Here is a 15,960-nt window from a genome sequence, read left to right as displayed (position 1 = left end):
CTTGGATATGTACCTAGATAATACGAACGAAATCCCAAAGTTGGGAACACGGCTAAACCGGATTGAAATCACGGTTCGACCGGCTTATCCAACAAAATTATTTGGTTTAAGATTACAAGCTGGTTTTCAATTTCAAGCGTGTTGGTTCGGTTTGCCTGAAACAAGCAAAGACTTTTTTTTTTTTCACAACTCAGTTTCTTCTTGTAGCTGCTGCTTAAACAACGAACCAAATAGGGTTTAAGCTCTAGTAGAAAAAATGGCGACGACTTTGAATCGGTTCCTGAAGCATAGATCAGTGTCTGCTCTCTTTTATCGAAACCAGCATCAAGGACTCTTCATCTCCACTCGCTATGACTCTCTCCCTTCGCAAATGCCAGCTCTTCAATCAACCACCCGCTCTTTCCTCGATTTTTACAAGGTATCATTCATTACTCAGGAATTTTTCAATTTCGCTTTATCGGAAGTAACGGTGACTATTATCTATCGATGCTGTGTATTTTTTTTGGATTTGGCCAGTTTGGGAACAAGAAAGCAATTGAGGATGAACGTGCTAGACTGTAAGCTTTCCCTTTACTTAGATTCAATTCGATTAGATTCGATTGAAGTCTAGCACTTGTGGAGATATATATTGTCTCAATGAGAAGTTAATTAGTGGAGTATGGTGTGGTTTAGGGCAGTAATGATGAGATGAATCGGGGATACTTTGCTGATATGAAAGAATTCAAGGATCATGGCGGTAAGGTATAACTAATGATGCTACTTCTTTCTATCTGTTTTCTTATATTGGTACTTTTGTAGGACTTAGGAGCCACAATCAAATATCCCAGATTCTGTGTTTAGTTTTAATGCTTGATTTAGAGACTGTAGCTTGTAAGGACCTTTATATTGGCTTTATGAAGTTCCTCAACTCTCAACTGGTGTTTGTTTTTTTTTTTTGCAGATAGCAGCTGCAGATAAGACTCTAATTCCTGCTGTTTCAGCCATGAAATTTCCGGCATTAGCAGTGACTTTCTCTAATGGAGAAAGCCTGACGTTGCCTGTTACTCCCAACAGCAATGAGGTTAACACAGAGGATTTGGCTGTTCCAAAAGTTTCATTGGTGTGCCTGTCTTTCAGAGCAAGCTCTCAGGTACAGAAAATTCCACCTTGTTTTCGTTAAATACTTCAAAGGAACCAAAATAAAGTGTTTGGTTAACCTTTTTGAAGAGTGCTGTAGCATTGACTGGTGTGTTGCTTGTTAAGAGTAGTAAACGATTGTTGCATGATACAGTTTTCTTAAGTAATGAAGCACTTGTTGATAAGTATGACCTTATATATACAGTTTGTCTTATTGTTGCTACTGGGTTGTCGTTGCTTTATCTGACAGGAAATGATCAGCTCGTGGAGCAAACCATTTCTTGAATCGTTCGGCAACAGGGAAGATCTTCAGTTGTTTGAGGTACTGATCCTGAATTGTTTTGTCACATGTAGATCAGATTTTAAAACCTGCACAAGTGCTTTTTTTTGTTTGGCATTTTTTTTTGTTTGGCTGCTATTTTTTTCTCTCATTCTTTAGGAAAACTTGTTCCCTTGTATTATAGGTATCATTTATAGACAAATGGCTCCTGGGCTTTCCCCCGATAAAAAAACTACTTCTCCGGGTCTTGCAAAAACCTAACAACAGCGAGAAAAATGTCCTCAAGAGGCAGGCTGTTTACGCATTTGGGGACCATTATCACTTCCGTAAACAAATCAAAGTTTTGAACCTTCTCACTGGGTACAGCAAATCTCCCTCCACCTCATCAAGTAAAGAATGCATAGAATTTATGTAACATTTCTGATATCTCTGTTGCACACACTTGTCTGTCTCAGGTATATTATCCTACTCGACAAATCGGGGAGAATAAGATGGCAAGGTTTTGGAACGGCGACTCCAGAGGAAGTGTCCCAGCTTCTCTCTTGCACCTCACTTCTCTTGGAAGATAAATGAGAGGTAACCAAACTGCTCTCTCTCTCTCTTAAACCATTTGAATCATAAGACTACCAATATTACAGCTTAGTGTATAAAATATTACAGCTTTGCCTGGTATGTTTCATAGTGGAGAGTTACAAAAGTTTCTTTGAAGCACCCTCCTGATATAGTTTCGCGTATGAAAATATAACACCCAAGGGTCTTCTTTGTTTCTATGACATGTCTAGATTGCTGCTTAAACCGGAGACCATCTCAAAAGACTAGTGCTCCTCCTTTACTCGTATGAAGGATGTCGAAGAATTAATTCTCAGAAGGGCACACGGGAAGACAATAAAGTATCTCCTATCTTTCGTTTTTCTTTTCAGTTTGATTCGATTGGTGTTATCGGCACTTTCGAAGCAATAGAGGTCATACTCACTCTTCACTTGTCTCCCTTTTTAGACATTTGCATATTGTACCCATATGAGAATTACATGACCCAAATTTTGTTTCTTATGTAACCGGAGTTAACTGGAAACCAAACAAAACCAAACATCTAGTTCTTCGTAGAGAAGTTCACTTAATTTGGTTAGAAACAAAGCCGTTGTCGTAGACTTCGGAGTGAGGTGGTGAAGTCAATGGTCAGTCAACGGAAAATAAAAGTTACTACATCCGTACTTAGATGCGTCATATGTAGGTTGAGAGCATTGACACATTAATTACATCAGTCAATCTTGTAACTGTAATAATTAATAGTCACCATTTTTTTTATCCAATAACCATTATTAGAAATTGAACTTGAAAAATAATTACCAAAAATGCCAAATTGTAAAACACGCCAAAAGGATAATTTATGGAAAGCTTCATTCCATGTTTAATTAAATTAATCACCAAAATGTGAAAAACTTTAGAACTGTCATCAGAATATATCAGAACGTTTCAATTGGCGGCTTTCTCTCTCTCTCTTCAGGAAGACAAAGTTTCGAACTCGAGCAATGGCGGTGGATACTCCTGCTGGAGTAATCATCATCGCTACGGTACTTTTACAAGCTGCCGCAACCATGGTAGTATGCGGCGGCTCCGACGCGGTTCTGAAGCTGGAGAGATTGATACCACCGAACCACGAACTTGGTCTAAATGAGCTCAGGGCTTTTGATTCAGCTCGCCATGGAAGGTTATTGCAGTCTCCCGTCGGCGGCGTTGTTAATTTCCCGGTTGATGGAGCCTCCGATCCGTTTCTCGTTGGGTACTACTGTTGTTACACACTTTTTTGATTCCAATTTTCGATTTTATTTTTTTATTTTTTTTTGTTTCCAAAGATAAAAATCATTTTTTTTCGAAACCGGGTAGGCTGGAGTAATGAGATTCGATTCTGTTTCAAGATTTATACACATTCTTCATCAAACTTGGTTTAATCAAATGGAATTATAAATATATAAACTTTGCTTATTGGCTTGTGAAGACAAGACAGAGCGTTTCTGAATCTAATTTAGCAACTTTCTAGGATATGTGTTCAATTTGGAATAGAAATAACTTTGACTCTGTCTTTTTTGACTCTTGTACATTCCTATTTTAGAATCTTGTTGTCATATTTCCCTTTCATGACAGGCTTTACTATACAAAGGTTAAACTTGGGACACCTCCGAGAGAATTTAATGTTCAAATTGACACTGGAAGTGATGTTTTATGGGTTAGCTGCACTTCTTGCAACGGCTGCCCCAAGACCAGTGAACTACAAGTATAACTCTTTGTAACTTTCCTTTCTAGCATTCTAACCCATACCCTTTGTCTTAATCTTTCTGATTATTTGTTTTGCCTCTCTTTCCAGATTCAGCTAAGTTTCTTCGATCCTGGAATTTCATCCTCGGCTTCGTTAGTTTCATGTTCAGACAGGAGATGTTACTCAAATTTCCAGACAGAATCGGGCTGTGCTCCCAACAATCTTTGTTCCTATTCGTTCAAGTATGGTGATGGAAGTGGCACTTCTGGTTACTACATCTCAGATTTCATGTCCTTTGATACTGTTATCACCAGTACATTGGCTATCAATTCCTCGGCTCCCTTTGTCTTCGGGTAAACTACCAGCAAAAGAACTGTGTGCTTTTTAAATCTCCTTTCAATAATGTTGATTTCCTTAGAGAATATGGGTGCATTAACCACACTTGGTCTTTAATGTGATCTAACTTCCAAATAATCTTTTCTGTACTTGTTCAACTTTCAAAATATGTGATGCTTGTCTTCAATATTGGCTAACAGGTGTAGCAACTTACAAACTGGAGATTTACAGAGGCCGAGGAGAGCAGTAGATGGCATCTTTGGGTTAGGACAAGGGAGCTTATCTGTAATTTCACAGCTTGCTGTGCAAGGACTTGCACCACGAGTATTCTCTCACTGTCTCAAGGGAGATAAAAGCGGTGGAGGTATAATGGTTTTAGGTCAAATTAAGAGGCCAGATACTGTCTATACCCCCCTTGTTCCATCACAGTGAGTTCTTAATCTTTCTATTATACACTTCAACTTGTATCATCTTACGTAAATAAAAGCACCTTATAAACCTTGTGGGTACTTAACATCACGATGAATCAGAGAAATAGACATTTTGCATCTGCCCCTATGGAAAGAAAATGTAGCTTGTTTATCTTGGGATAGGAAAACTAAAATATATAAACCCACGTCTTGATTCAGATAATATATACTGCAAACAAATTTCAGGCCACATTATAATGTGAACCTGCAGAGCATTGCTGTGAACGGTCAGGTCTTACCGATTGATCCATCTGTATTCACAATAGCCACTGGGGATGGGACGATAATTGATACAGGGACGACTCTTGCTTATCTTCCAGACGAAGCTTATAGTCCATTTATCCAAGCTGTGAGTCTTTTTTTTAGGTTTTCCAATCATCAAACCGTTATTTGCCATATTCTGTCTAGTTTTTGCCATTGTTGAAGTATCTGTCCTCAAGTGTTATATTTTAAAAGATGAGATTACATTCCAATTTCGACGATATATGTTATTGTAATTTGTACCTTAAAAGAAAGAAGATTTATAAACTGTCCAACCTGCAGATTGCAAATGCTGTTTCGCAATACGGGCGTCCCATTACCTATGAGAGTTACCAGTGCTTTGATATCACAGCTGGGTAAAGTTCCTCTCATGTGTATTTATGTATATATAAAAAGCCGTTATCTCTCATGCTTAAGTGGTGCTAAAAAGATTTGAATCTATTATACAGTGACGTTGATGTCTTTCCCGAAGTTAGTTTGAGCTTTGCTGGTGGTGCATCAATGGTCTTAAGACCGCGTGGGTATCTTCAGATTTTTTCTAGTGTAAGCATTCATGCACTTACGCTACTTCATCTGTTGACTTCTAGTGTGTCAATGATAAGCTTTGAAATTTTTTAGCTGTTCAACTCTTAGTATAGGTCTACTGTATAGAGCCTAAGACTAAATCTAGCAAATTGGAGCTGTTAGGAGTTTTTGAGAGAGAGGTTAGTGAGGGCTGGGTTTATACGGATGTCTACAGTGATAAGATCAAGCACTTGCTAAACATTAGTGCCAAGAAAAACTTGATCTATAGATAGTTCTCTTGTATTTAATCTCAACCCTTGGCTAAAACATTATTTATTAGTGCCAATAAAAACTTGATGTGTTTTGTTTTGCCATCATCAGTCAGGAAGTTCAGTATGGTGCATTGGTTTCCAGAGAATGTCGCATCGCCGCATAACAATTCTTGGCGGTAACGACTCGAATTATTATTTGTATCAAGTGAAATTGAAACAGTGCAACTATTTTCTAAATGGTGGATTTCTTTGCAGATTTGGTTCTTAAGGACAAAGTGGTGGTCTACGATCTAGTTCACCAAAGGATTGGATGGTCAGAATACGACTGTGAGTGTGTTTGACTGTTTTCTAATATTATGGCAAGCAATCAACGTACATTTGAGTATGATGCAGATTGCAGATAATGAAAATTGCATTACAGGTTCTCTGGAGGTAAACGTTTCAGCGTCAAGAGGAGGACGAAGCAAAGACGTTATAAACACTGGACAGTGGAGAGAGAACGGTTCGGAGAGTATAAAAAGAAGAAGGTATCACCTGTTACAAGTAGTAGTAACATTACTTGTCCATCTTTTTGCTCGCTTCTTGTAGCTTCGACTAGCATTCACATCAATCCACTGTGGTTGGACTTTTGTATTCTTATATTACTGTAACTTAATCACAGATGTATCACTAATTTAATTCTTACTTACTACCACCACACCACCCACCACTTCTCTCTTGTTTCCCTTTGTTTTTCTTGACTTTTTGCTTTTGGCCACCGACGGATAAGCACCAATCAAACAAGACGACGAATATGAAAACACTTGTCCGGGGTACAATATTACGTGTCGGTGTAAAGCAACAAACACATACTCACCCAAAAATGATGTAACCAAAGTTCCACATTCACAAGTCAATAATTTAGCTAAAGTTTTTAAAATATGATAGTCACGTGAACAATCAGATTGATAATAATTGAGAGTGGAAGAAAGAATATGACACATAACGAGAACATTAATTTCACGTGGAGGGGCGAGTATAGGTCTAATGTACAGTCGGTGAAGGTATTACTTATAATAATAACACTCAGAGTCGCTCACTCCCCCACATGTCCCTTTAAATATCAATCTCTCGTTTCCTTCTTTTTTTCTCCCATCCCCACAAATCTCTCTTCCATCCATTGTTATCTCTGTACCGTGAACGAGAGAGAGAGAGAGATCACGCGTTTTTTTTTTTTGTCTTCACCGACAGAAGAAAAAAAAAAAATTATGGCGAACGGAGCAGGTAGATTGGATCTGGACGGTAAGCCGATTAAGCCGTTAACGATATGCATGATCGGCGCTGGAGGATTCATCGGCTCTCATCTATGCGAGAAGCTTATGACGGAGACTCCTCACAACGTGCTTGCGCTTGATGTTTACAATGATAAGATCAAGCACTTGCTTGAGCCTGATACCGTTCAATGGGCTGGCCGGATCCAGTTTCATCGTATCAACATTAAGCATGATTCTAGACTCGAAGGACTCATCAAGATGGCAGATCTGGTAATTGTTTCCTCTATTCTCAGTTTTAATGTATGTGCATGTGAATGTGAATGTGAAGCTCTTCTTTAGCAAGTTATGCAGTATATTTAGGAATCTGTTGGGAATTTTCCAAGTTGTTGTTAGTGCGTTTGCTGATTTTGGTGATTACAGGCTCAGATCTGATCTGTTATGTGAAATTGAGTTTTGAATTGTGAATGTGTCTTCGTTAATCTCTGTTGTTTTGCTTTGCAGACGATTAATCTGGCTGCGATCTGTACTCCAGCTGATTACAATACCCGTCCTCTTGACACTATCTACAGCAATTTCATCGATGCTCTCCCGGTGGTATGTTTTTAATTCTTTGGTGTTCTTCGTTCGTTTGTCTCTCTCTTTTTTTTTTTTTTTTTTTTTGGGGTTTAGTGGAGCAATTTTGTAAGTTTGAGGAATATTAGTTTGTGACATTATTTGAGTGATCCATTGGTTTTGGGCATGTAGGTTAAGTACTGCTCAGAGAACAAGAAGCGTCTGATTCACTTTTCCACTTGTGAAGTTTATGGAAAAACTATAGGAAGCTTTCTTCCCAAGGACCATCCTCTTCGTCAGGTCAGGCTTTTTCTCCTACCCACTCTGATGATCATGTCATTGTCTACTGGATCAGGAAACTGTGTTTATTTTTTTGTACATTGGCACACTCGCTTAAGATGGATACAGATATTTTATATTCTATTGTTGTTAAGACATCGTTTTCTGAGATAGAGACTTTAAAGTAAACTTGTTCTTAGCCTGTCACTATCAACTTTACTTATGTTCGAGAAAATGTAGTATTTTATTGCAATTACCTGAGTATGGCTGTAATCCCCAACTACTACTTCCTGAGAATCTTTGTATATTTGTTTGCTTAGCTTTCTTATGTTAAGTTAAAACTTAGTTAGTATTTGGTTTTTTTTACTGCTTTTGTCTTTGTATCTGTTATCTATTCAATTCTCACAAATGATTCTCGTTTTCTACAGGATCCTGAATTTTATGTACTCAAAGAAGATGTATCCCCTTGCATATTTGGTTCTATTGAGAAGCAGAGGTGGTCATATGCTTGTGCTAAGCAACTGATTGAAAGACTTGTCTACGGTATGCAGTTTTGTTAACATGATAAGAAAATTAGATTTATCTAGACACAAAAAACCATTCTCACTTTACTTGTTTGTGGTTTCAGCTGAGGGTGCTGAGAACGGACTCGAGTTCACCATTGTAAGACCGTTTAACTGGATTGGACCTAGGATGGATTTCATCCCCGGCATTGATGGTCCTAGCGAGGGTGTCCCTCGGGTCCTAGCGTGCTTCAGTAACGTAAGTATACAGACTCATTCCAAGAACCAGAGTTATTTTTGTGGTTGCAGCTTTTTTTTTTGATAAAACACTTTGGGGTATTTTCAGAATCTTCTACGAAGGGAACCTCTGAAGCTTGTGGATGGTGGAGAATCACAGAGAACCTTCATCTACATCAAAGATGCTATTGAAGCTGTCCTTTTAATGATTGTGAGTTTCATTCATTGCCGATTTCGTTAGTTGTAGTGCTAACCAAAGAAGTTGCATCTGAATTTGCTTGCGGGAATTTTAACAGGAAAACCCAGAGAGAGCCAATGGGCATATCTTCAATGTAGGCAACCCAAACAATGAAGTGACAGTAAGACAACTTGCTGAAATGATGACTGAGGTGAGAAAAATTGGTCACGGAGATGACTCTTAATTGATTTTCAATAATACTATAGCGGCACACTCAAATGTTGCAAAATGACAGGTCTACGCAAAAGTGAGTGGAGAGACAGCTATCGAGAGTCCAACCATAGACGTGAGCTCCAAAGAATTTTATGGAGAAGGTTATGACGACAGCGACAAGAGGATCCCAGACATGACTATCATCAACCGTCAACTTGGTAATTTCCTCTTTATCCTGTTTGCTTTTGTCTCTTTTAACATAACCAATTGTTTTCTAACTAATACTTGGTGTGGACAAATAATTAGGATGGAACCCGAAGACGTCACTTTGGGACTTACTTGAGTCAACCTTAACTTACCAGCACACAACCTATGCAGAAGCCATTAAGAAGGCCACTTCAAAACCAGTCGCATCTTAGAGGTCATCTTTCCTATAAACACTTCGAAATCATATGGTGTCTACTATTTCATTTTTTTTTTTCTTCACCGAACAGAAACCTTTTCTTCCCTTATTTTAGGCCATTCTAAGCAAATGATATGTCACTGTGTTTGATTCTAGTTTACGTTTTCGTTGTTATATAGTATTACTGTTAATGTTTTTAAATTCGTTGTTGAAGCTTTTTTATATCTTGTATTTCTCAGTAACTAAAAAGGGAATGGTTTGTCCACGCTTTGTTTCTGTATTTGTCTGGTTGGAATGAGCGAGTTTGGCTTTTGCTTGTGTTGCTGTGAATCTATACCTTATATGGGAATGCCTCTCAAACTATTAAATAAATTGGTTTCACAATCTATGTCAAAAAAAAAGTGTTCACGTAATAGTAGGATGGTGAAGTAGCTATCATGCAAATTAAAAAGAACCAGAGAAACAAATGATCGCCGACCAAAACAATAACAAGATGACATGGTCAAAGAATGAGAGAGATTGATTCTGAACAGATATACATATGTATATTACTCGGCGAAACGACGAACAACAAGAATAACGAGTAAACAAAAAAATCAAAAATGAAAAGTACCATTGCCGGTATGGACTAAACGAGCTAAAGCGTTATCTTGGAAATAACATAATTTAGAGACTCAACGTAAAGAGAAAGAGAAGAAACAAACTTGGCATTTCTGTAAAAACTGTTCAATCGTAACACTTTGTCACTCATCAGGAAATAATACAGAGGCACAAATTCTGGCATACATATCATCATCATATGTTTTCTTATCTCTCGCCTTTCTCTTTTTCTTTGCTATAATTTAGACTACAGAACAAACAATGAACATTTTCTTCTTTAGAAAAGTAAAAAAAAATTTCAAAGCACACCAAAAATACTTCACAAACACATGCACAAAAGGGGTCGCTACCGAGCGGACTCAGCGGCGGCAGTAGTGCACAATATGCACCGTAAACGCGACCGCCCAGGTCTGTCTCCATCATCATCTTCATCTTCATTTTCTTCCTCATCTTCTTCCTCTTCATCCACACCGTAGCTGTATTCATACCCAGACGAACCTTTGGTTGTCTTGTTATTGCTGCTGCTGAATGCAGCATCCATGAGGCACGTCATGTGGTAAGCATGGCAGCAGAAGAAGACCACCACGGTGTCCCCTCTTATCGAGACCGGGTCGAAGCACATACAACATCGTGTATCCCCCCTTGTCCTCGACTTTACCTCTGTCATCTTTATGCTCAAAGATTTATCTACTACCGTTCTCTGCGAGAATGAGCGATTATTGTCTTCTCTCTTAGCACGGGAATCGTCTTCTTCGTTGCTTAGGCAGACCCCGCGCCTAGCCTCGTTGAAGCACTTGAGCAGAAGATTAACAATATCCGTCTGTATAACAACAACGATGTCAAATTCCCTGGCGTCTATTCCAGATATATATGATTAGAGGAACATTGGTGACACTAAATTTGTACCTTGAGAATATCATTGCAACCGTGTCTAAGAGATGTTTCAGTTCTGTAATCTGTTACAATTTTGACCAATCGATCCCTTAATCTGAAAGCAGAAGAAACAATGAGGAGAACATTATTTTTGCAAATAGTGATCAGAAATCATAATGATTTTGCCAGTGCTTTGTGTGCGCACATGGCTTTGGGTAAACGAAAGGTTTGGCATCAGAAAGAAGAGGGACCATGTTTACTTAAGCAAGAACATGTGATTAAACGAACTCAATAACTAGAGTAACACTAATGCGGGGTAACAGTTAAAACTAACCGAGGTATTTCCAAGCCATTTGGGACCATATTTACAATGTAAAGAGGATCGAGGTTGCCAACCGTGTGCTCCAACAACAAGCCCACCTAAAATTTGTGGCAAAAAACAGAGGATTAAAGAAACAATACAACAATGATTCCCAGAATCAAGGCCAGTATATGTAGCGATATGATTCGCTTATACAATTTTTACCATCTCGGGCTTGTTTAGACATTGTTTAATCAGCTCTTCCCATAGATCATCATCGTGCTGCATGGACACAAATTCCACAGCCTGCAGAAGATCGATCAAATTTAATACCATAGCTTGTTTTCTATATATACCCAGTCAGAAAGACATCAATTAGTGAGTACAAGGATTGTGGAAAGAAGACAGCTACGTACTGAACAGAGTATTTCGATAATTACCTCTTCTATATCCCCCAGTTTATTTATGATGACTGCAAGAGCTTGTTTTGCATTTCCCATCCTCCCCAGGACAAACACTTGCTCTTTTAAAAAATCTTTCTTAACACAAAGTTCATATGCCTGAGATGTTGCAATCGATCAAGTTCACAATGACATAACCCAGAGATAGTTCGGTAAGCTGTCTAGCTTGTAATATTAATGTTGACTACCTTTTCTAACTTGTAATGTTGACTGCTACGTAGGAATGGAAGCAGCATCTTAGTATCGTATTCTGCATATAGTTCTACCTGCAGCATGTATGATTTTCAGAAAATATTTAAGCAAAAGAGAAAGAGAAAGGAAAATCATTCTATATACTAAGTTAACTACGCATACCTGCATATCATGAAAATCCTTCCCAGTATCATGACTGACTTCAAATAATGCATGCAGATATAAGTACAGGTAATATCTTGAATCACATTTTTTGCCAGCTTTCAAAAGTTGTCGGACAACTTCAGATGGAGGAATCAAATCCCTGTTTTGGATAAATAAGACAGTGGCACGCTTGCAATCAAGCAACATTAACTGGACCACCTACACAAGTAGATAAGGGAAACAAAGTTCACAGGTCTGTGTGACACAATTATGAAAGTTCCACGACATAGTGTCAGAAGTCTTAAACTGAGGGAAAATTTCCTTGTATACCTTTCCGCGAATTGCCTCATGCAAGCTGTATTTCTCAATGAAATCAAATACTTCTGGTTTGAGAAGCTGAGAAAAAAAAAAAGGAAAAGGAAATTTTAGCTGACTAGAGACGGAAGAAGGCCTGAACAAGATCAGGGGTAAATACTTTTACAGATACTTTCTTAGTACACACGTACATCAGCATATAGCAAGAAGGCCTTCTGATACTGTCCATCAATTACATACAGCTCTGCCAGCGCCTGATACATGAAACAATAAAACAACCCTAAACTCGTAAATGTTAATAAACATCAGTTTAACAAGACAGACAATGCTGACCTCTTTGAGGGCATCGGTCATTGAAGATGTGTTCAGCTGAGGCTCTATTGCCGAGATAACAGTCAAAGCAGAATATACTGAACGTGGCCACGATTTAACAGCTGACAAAAGCTCCTTGTGGTATGAAGGGTTGGTTGCCAGTGCAACTAGAGCAACCTGCATCATCAAAAAATAAACTTCAAAATAAATCTTATGCCTCAATTTTTTTCAAACATAAGTTTGCTTTTACAAGTGAAAGTTATTTGACTAGTATATTTTTATAGGGTAAACCAAACGCCAAAGCAGACAGTTTTTATTTTTGTTTTTTGTTTGCATTTGGTTTTATGCCTCAAGGGTTTGTTTTCATTTGAAGGAAACCACACTGTTATGATATGCAAACAAACACTCTTATGGGGAATCATGTATCCCTTGGGTTTTTCTAGGTAAAACTATCCTATTTTCTTCTATTGGTTTTTTACTATATCACATGGATAGAGGGATATAGACAACTGCAAAGGGATAAGACGAAAAAAGTTCTATCTGTACAAAATTGTTGATATATACAAACCTCATACACCGTATCCTTAAGCCTTGGGTTATCCGTAGGCATATATGGAACAAGAACAGGTAGCTGGCGTAGTTGAGCAAAATGGAAAACCCACCTGAAAAGAGAAACACGACTTTAGATAAGTATAAACACTTAGCGGGTAAAAGATAATAATATGTTCAAACCTCTCCCAGGCTGAAGCAGATCCTCTTAACAATTTGGGACATAAAGATGCTGCTTCAGCATATTTTCTTTCGACAATCAGATGATCAAGATACCCAGCTCCCACCTAGATAAATCGCTTGTGTTAGAATTAAAAGTTGCCAACACCAGAAAAAAAATGAGAACTTACAAGCTGAGAAAAGTGGAGAGCAAGAGTATGAAGCATATTGCAAGACAAATATACGGTTTAATCACTAGTACCTTATCAACAAGTTCGGTTCGTCCTTCACCAGCCTCAACAGCTGCTAGGGCTTTCTCGTGGAATCCATGTTGCAACAGCCAGTTAATGTGATCTTCAGCATCCCTAACAAGAAAAAAATCATAAATTAGTGAGCGCAAGGTTCATCTACAAAGCTTTAGAATAACAAGGACAAAAGAAACAGTGACCACAAAAATCTACCTGGGTTTGGCAATCACAACATCCTTCGGAGAAACAATATAGTATATTGGTTCATCACCAGCTGCCCACTGTCCCCCAGCATAGCTACTACCTACACTCGCATCAATATTCCGAGTAAGTATTCAAACGTAGGCTTTCCTTCCCCTAGAAAACAAACTACTTTCAAACAAAATTCTGACCTGGGAAAGGAGCATGAGCAAGGGAATAGTCTTTCGCCTTGTAATGCTCAAAGCCGTGTACAGGAAGAGCATCCATTGTAAGTTCATCATTGTTCCATGATACAATGCGTACTTCAGGTCTCTGTGCATTTCCCTGCATTACTAAGAATCAGACTCACCAACTTCCCAAAAGGAATGCCAAAATATGTCCCTATTTATAACACCAAAATCACCACGAAGAGAGTACCTGACGCGATACAGTAGTGGTGGTGCTAACTTTCTTCTCACCATCTCCTTCAACGGGTATATAAGCAAGAATAACAAGAGAATCACCAAAGGGAGCAATCCCTGAAATATAATAGCTGGTTTGGAAAGAAGCAACGATATCAACTTGGTTTAGACTAGACATCTGAATCTGCCTATACGTTCCAGGTTTTTGCTGGTCTGATTTAATGGAAGCAATTTTAACTGATGTTCCCCAACCAATCACAAGGATAGTATCATCCTGTAAACAAATTAAAAAAAAAAAAAAACACAAAACCTTCAAATCAATGCTGTTCCATATGGATTTAGTCGGGTGAAATGAAAGAAGTAAACAGATGAGATGAGTTATCCAGACTAACCTGCCAAACCAAGTGGGGAAGCAAAGCCTCAGGCCTGGGGCTTCCCCGCGGTTTTTCAATAAAAGTAACACGCTGACCTTTGGCTGTATCATAAACTTTAACACCAACATCATTAGCCCAGGCGATGAGACTTCCTCTCCATTTCACAGAATGGATAGGACCTTCCCCAGAATGCAGCACCTACATAGTCAGCTTCTTATCAAATTCACAAAGAATAAGTTGTATTCCAGAACGAAATATACCCAACATTCCCACAAACCTCGTCTCCAGAACTGAACCACTTCCACTTGTTGGAGTTCATATGCAATTGACCAGCCAAGCCACCAGCTACAAACCTCTTTAATTGGTTCCTAGTGTAATCAGGGTCCAAGGCAATGGCTTTCATGGGACGATGGTAATCAAATTTCACCTTCTCATCATCAGTGAAAAGACTGTTTATAACGACAGAACCATCGTCTGAACAGCTTCCGATATACTCTCCCTCATCGTCAAAGTTGAGGTCATTAACCGGAGCAGTGTGTGAACGAAATTCTTTAACCTGAACAAAAGCAAAAGGAAAAAATTAAACTCTGACCCCAAACTAACAAAACTGTTCCACCACCAACCAAAGATAACCTAACGAAATGCACGTAACATCATCTATCAACCTAAGCTCATCATTAGAATATCACTAAAACTCCTCCAATGTTGAAATTGACACGCAAACTCCTAAATTGTTCGAAATTTCAAAATCAAATCAATTGTAAGAATAAAATAAAATAGAGAACTCGCCTGATTGCCGAGGAAATCGAGGATATGAACGGTGCCGTCGTGAGTACCAAGAGCGATCATCCTGGCGGCAACAGCGATGCAGGAAGCAGCGTCATTAGAAAGCAAAGAAGGTACGTTGCCACCCATCCGCTGATACTTGAGGCGTGGCTCCTCCTCAGCCTCATCTCCGTTTTCTTCTGCTTCTTCTTCCTCTTCCTCTTCATCCTCCTCCTCTTCCTCCTCTCTCTCGTCATCTCCGTCCACGCCGTTTTCAGGCGGAACCGAAGCCATTATACCACCTGGGAAATTGCTAGTTATATATCCCTCCCTCCCCAATACCTCCGATCAGATCAAAATCAGACTTCAATAGAAAAAAAGAAGAAAAAAAAATACAGATCTACCTTCTTCTTCTTCTCTGTATCCTAAAAAAAAAATCGATTCAGGTTTTGGTATCGGTAAAAATTAAAATTAAAATTAAATTAAATTATTGGAGATGACAGAAGAACATCAAAATAAATGGGAATTTTTTAGTTAATGATTTGGAAGGCGACAAAGAAAAAGGTGCCACGTGTGTGCGAGACGGGTTACTTTATTTTAAAAATCTCTTTTAGAGTTTAGATGGAGACGTGGACGTGGTGTAGTCGTAGCAAGTAGCAAGTAGCAAGTAGCAGCAACATGAAGAGAAACTCGAGAATGTTAAAATTTGTTCAAAGACTGTAATGAGGACTACTAGTGTTAAAAACTTTTTTTTTTTGCTAAATTACTAGTAGTGTTAAAACTTGTATCCTCATTACAGACAGCTTTCCTCTTTAACTTTCTAAAAAAAAAATAGTTACAAAAAAATTTCATTTTCTTCACTATTTTATTGTTGCCTTTTTTTTTTCCTCTTTAGCGTAGACAATTGTATTCATAAATATGACCATGTTCTTTAAATTTCTCACTTTTTGCTAG

The 15,960-nt window shown here is 38.4% G+C and overlaps 4 protein-coding genes across 12 annotated transcripts; 3 read left to right on the top strand and 1 right to left on the bottom strand.

Annotated features, from left to right (window-relative positions):
• Positions 1–134: 134 nt before the first annotated feature.
• LOC104755002 (mitochondrial ATPase complex subunit ATP10) lies at positions 135–2,478 on the top strand. 4 transcript variants are annotated; one of them, XM_010477310.3, is made up of 8 exons: positions 135–418; positions 517–557; positions 678–741; positions 941–1,129; positions 1,367–1,438; positions 1,581–1,756; positions 1,852–1,972; positions 2,179–2,478. In XM_010477310.3, the coding sequence occupies exons 1-7, from the start codon at positions 257–259 to the stop codon at positions 1,967–1,969; spliced, it is 822 nt and encodes a 273-aa protein (XP_010475612.1). In that variant the 5' UTR covers positions 135–256; the 3' UTR covers positions 1,970–1,972; positions 2,179–2,478. The 4 variants fall into 4 exon arrangements, with proteins under 4 accessions (XP_010475612.1, XP_010475613.1, XP_087350896.1 ...); XM_010477311.2 differs by having other exon boundaries at positions 186–418; positions 673–741; XM_087494770.1 differs by having other exon boundaries at positions 193–418; positions 673–736.
• A 426-nt stretch (positions 2,479–2,904) lies between these two features.
• On the top strand, positions 2,905–6,187 carry LOC104755001 (aspartic proteinase 36). 3 transcript variants are annotated; one of them, XM_087494768.1, is made up of 10 exons: positions 2,905–3,176; positions 3,539–3,668; positions 3,759–4,003; positions 4,187–4,414; positions 4,643–4,805; positions 5,000–5,073; positions 5,167–5,260; positions 5,603–5,669; positions 5,749–5,820; positions 5,915–6,187. In XM_087494768.1, exons 1-10 carry the CDS (start codon positions 2,926–2,928, stop codon positions 6,079–6,081), a joined length of 1,491 nt encoding a protein of 496 aa, XP_087350894.1. In that variant the 5' UTR covers positions 2,905–2,925; the 3' UTR covers positions 6,082–6,187. The 3 variants fall into 3 exon arrangements, 1 of the variants encoding a protein (XP_087350894.1); XR_015586588.1 differs by having other exon boundaries at positions 2,926–3,176; positions 4,668–4,805; XR_015586589.1 differs by having other exon boundaries at positions 2,926–3,176; positions 4,616–4,805.
• Positions 6,188–6,429: 242 nt separating this feature from the next.
• Positions 6,430–9,376, top strand: LOC104755000 (UDP-D-apiose/UDP-D-xylose synthase 2). Its single transcript, XM_010477308.3, has 9 exons — positions 6,430–7,016; positions 7,248–7,340; positions 7,491–7,598; positions 8,006–8,120; positions 8,206–8,339; positions 8,427–8,528; positions 8,614–8,706; positions 8,791–8,926; positions 9,015–9,376. Exons 1-9 carry the CDS (start codon positions 6,468–6,470, stop codon positions 9,125–9,127), a joined length of 1,443 nt encoding a protein of 480 aa, XP_010475610.2. The 5' UTR covers positions 6,430–6,467; the 3' UTR covers positions 9,128–9,376.
• Positions 9,377–9,801: 425 nt separating this feature from the next.
• On the bottom strand, positions 9,802–15,698 carry LOC104754999 (vacuolar protein sorting-associated protein 41 homolog). Of its 4 annotated transcripts, none has more exons than XR_015586586.1 (20): positions 15,411–15,637; positions 15,031–15,308; positions 14,519–14,797; positions 14,260–14,439; positions 13,884–14,141; positions 13,658–13,790; positions 13,479–13,569; positions 13,280–13,382; positions 13,042–13,145; positions 12,878–12,971; positions 12,331–12,486; positions 12,189–12,277; positions 12,013–12,078; positions 11,701–11,901; positions 11,535–11,612; positions 11,326–11,445; positions 11,111–11,191; positions 10,919–11,004; positions 10,618–10,699; positions 9,802–10,531 (listed from the first exon to the last, which is right to left on the bottom strand). XR_015586586.1 is itself a non-coding variant. In XM_010477307.3 (20 exons), exons 2-20 carry the CDS (start codon positions 15,298–15,300, stop codon positions 10,058–10,060), a joined length of 2,919 nt encoding a protein of 972 aa, XP_010475609.2. In that variant the 5' UTR covers positions 15,301–15,308; positions 15,411–15,698; the 3' UTR covers positions 9,802–10,057. The 4 variants fall into 4 exon arrangements, 2 of the variants coding, with proteins under 2 accessions (XP_010475609.2, XP_087350893.1); XM_010477307.3 differs by having other exon boundaries at positions 12,189–12,251; positions 15,411–15,698; XR_015586587.1 differs by having other exon boundaries at positions 15,031–15,417.
• Positions 15,699–15,960: the final 262 nt, after the last annotated feature.

The sequence above is a fragment of the Camelina sativa genome, chromosome 17 (genome assembly GCF_030686135.1).
Source record: "Camelina sativa cultivar CO46 ecotype springtype chromosome 17, ASM3068613v1".
Classification (NCBI taxonomy): Eukaryota; Viridiplantae; Streptophyta; class Magnoliopsida; order Brassicales; family Brassicaceae; genus Camelina; species Camelina sativa.
Note: the sequence above shows the minus strand (reverse complement) of the source record. Positions and strands in the feature narration are given on the sequence as shown.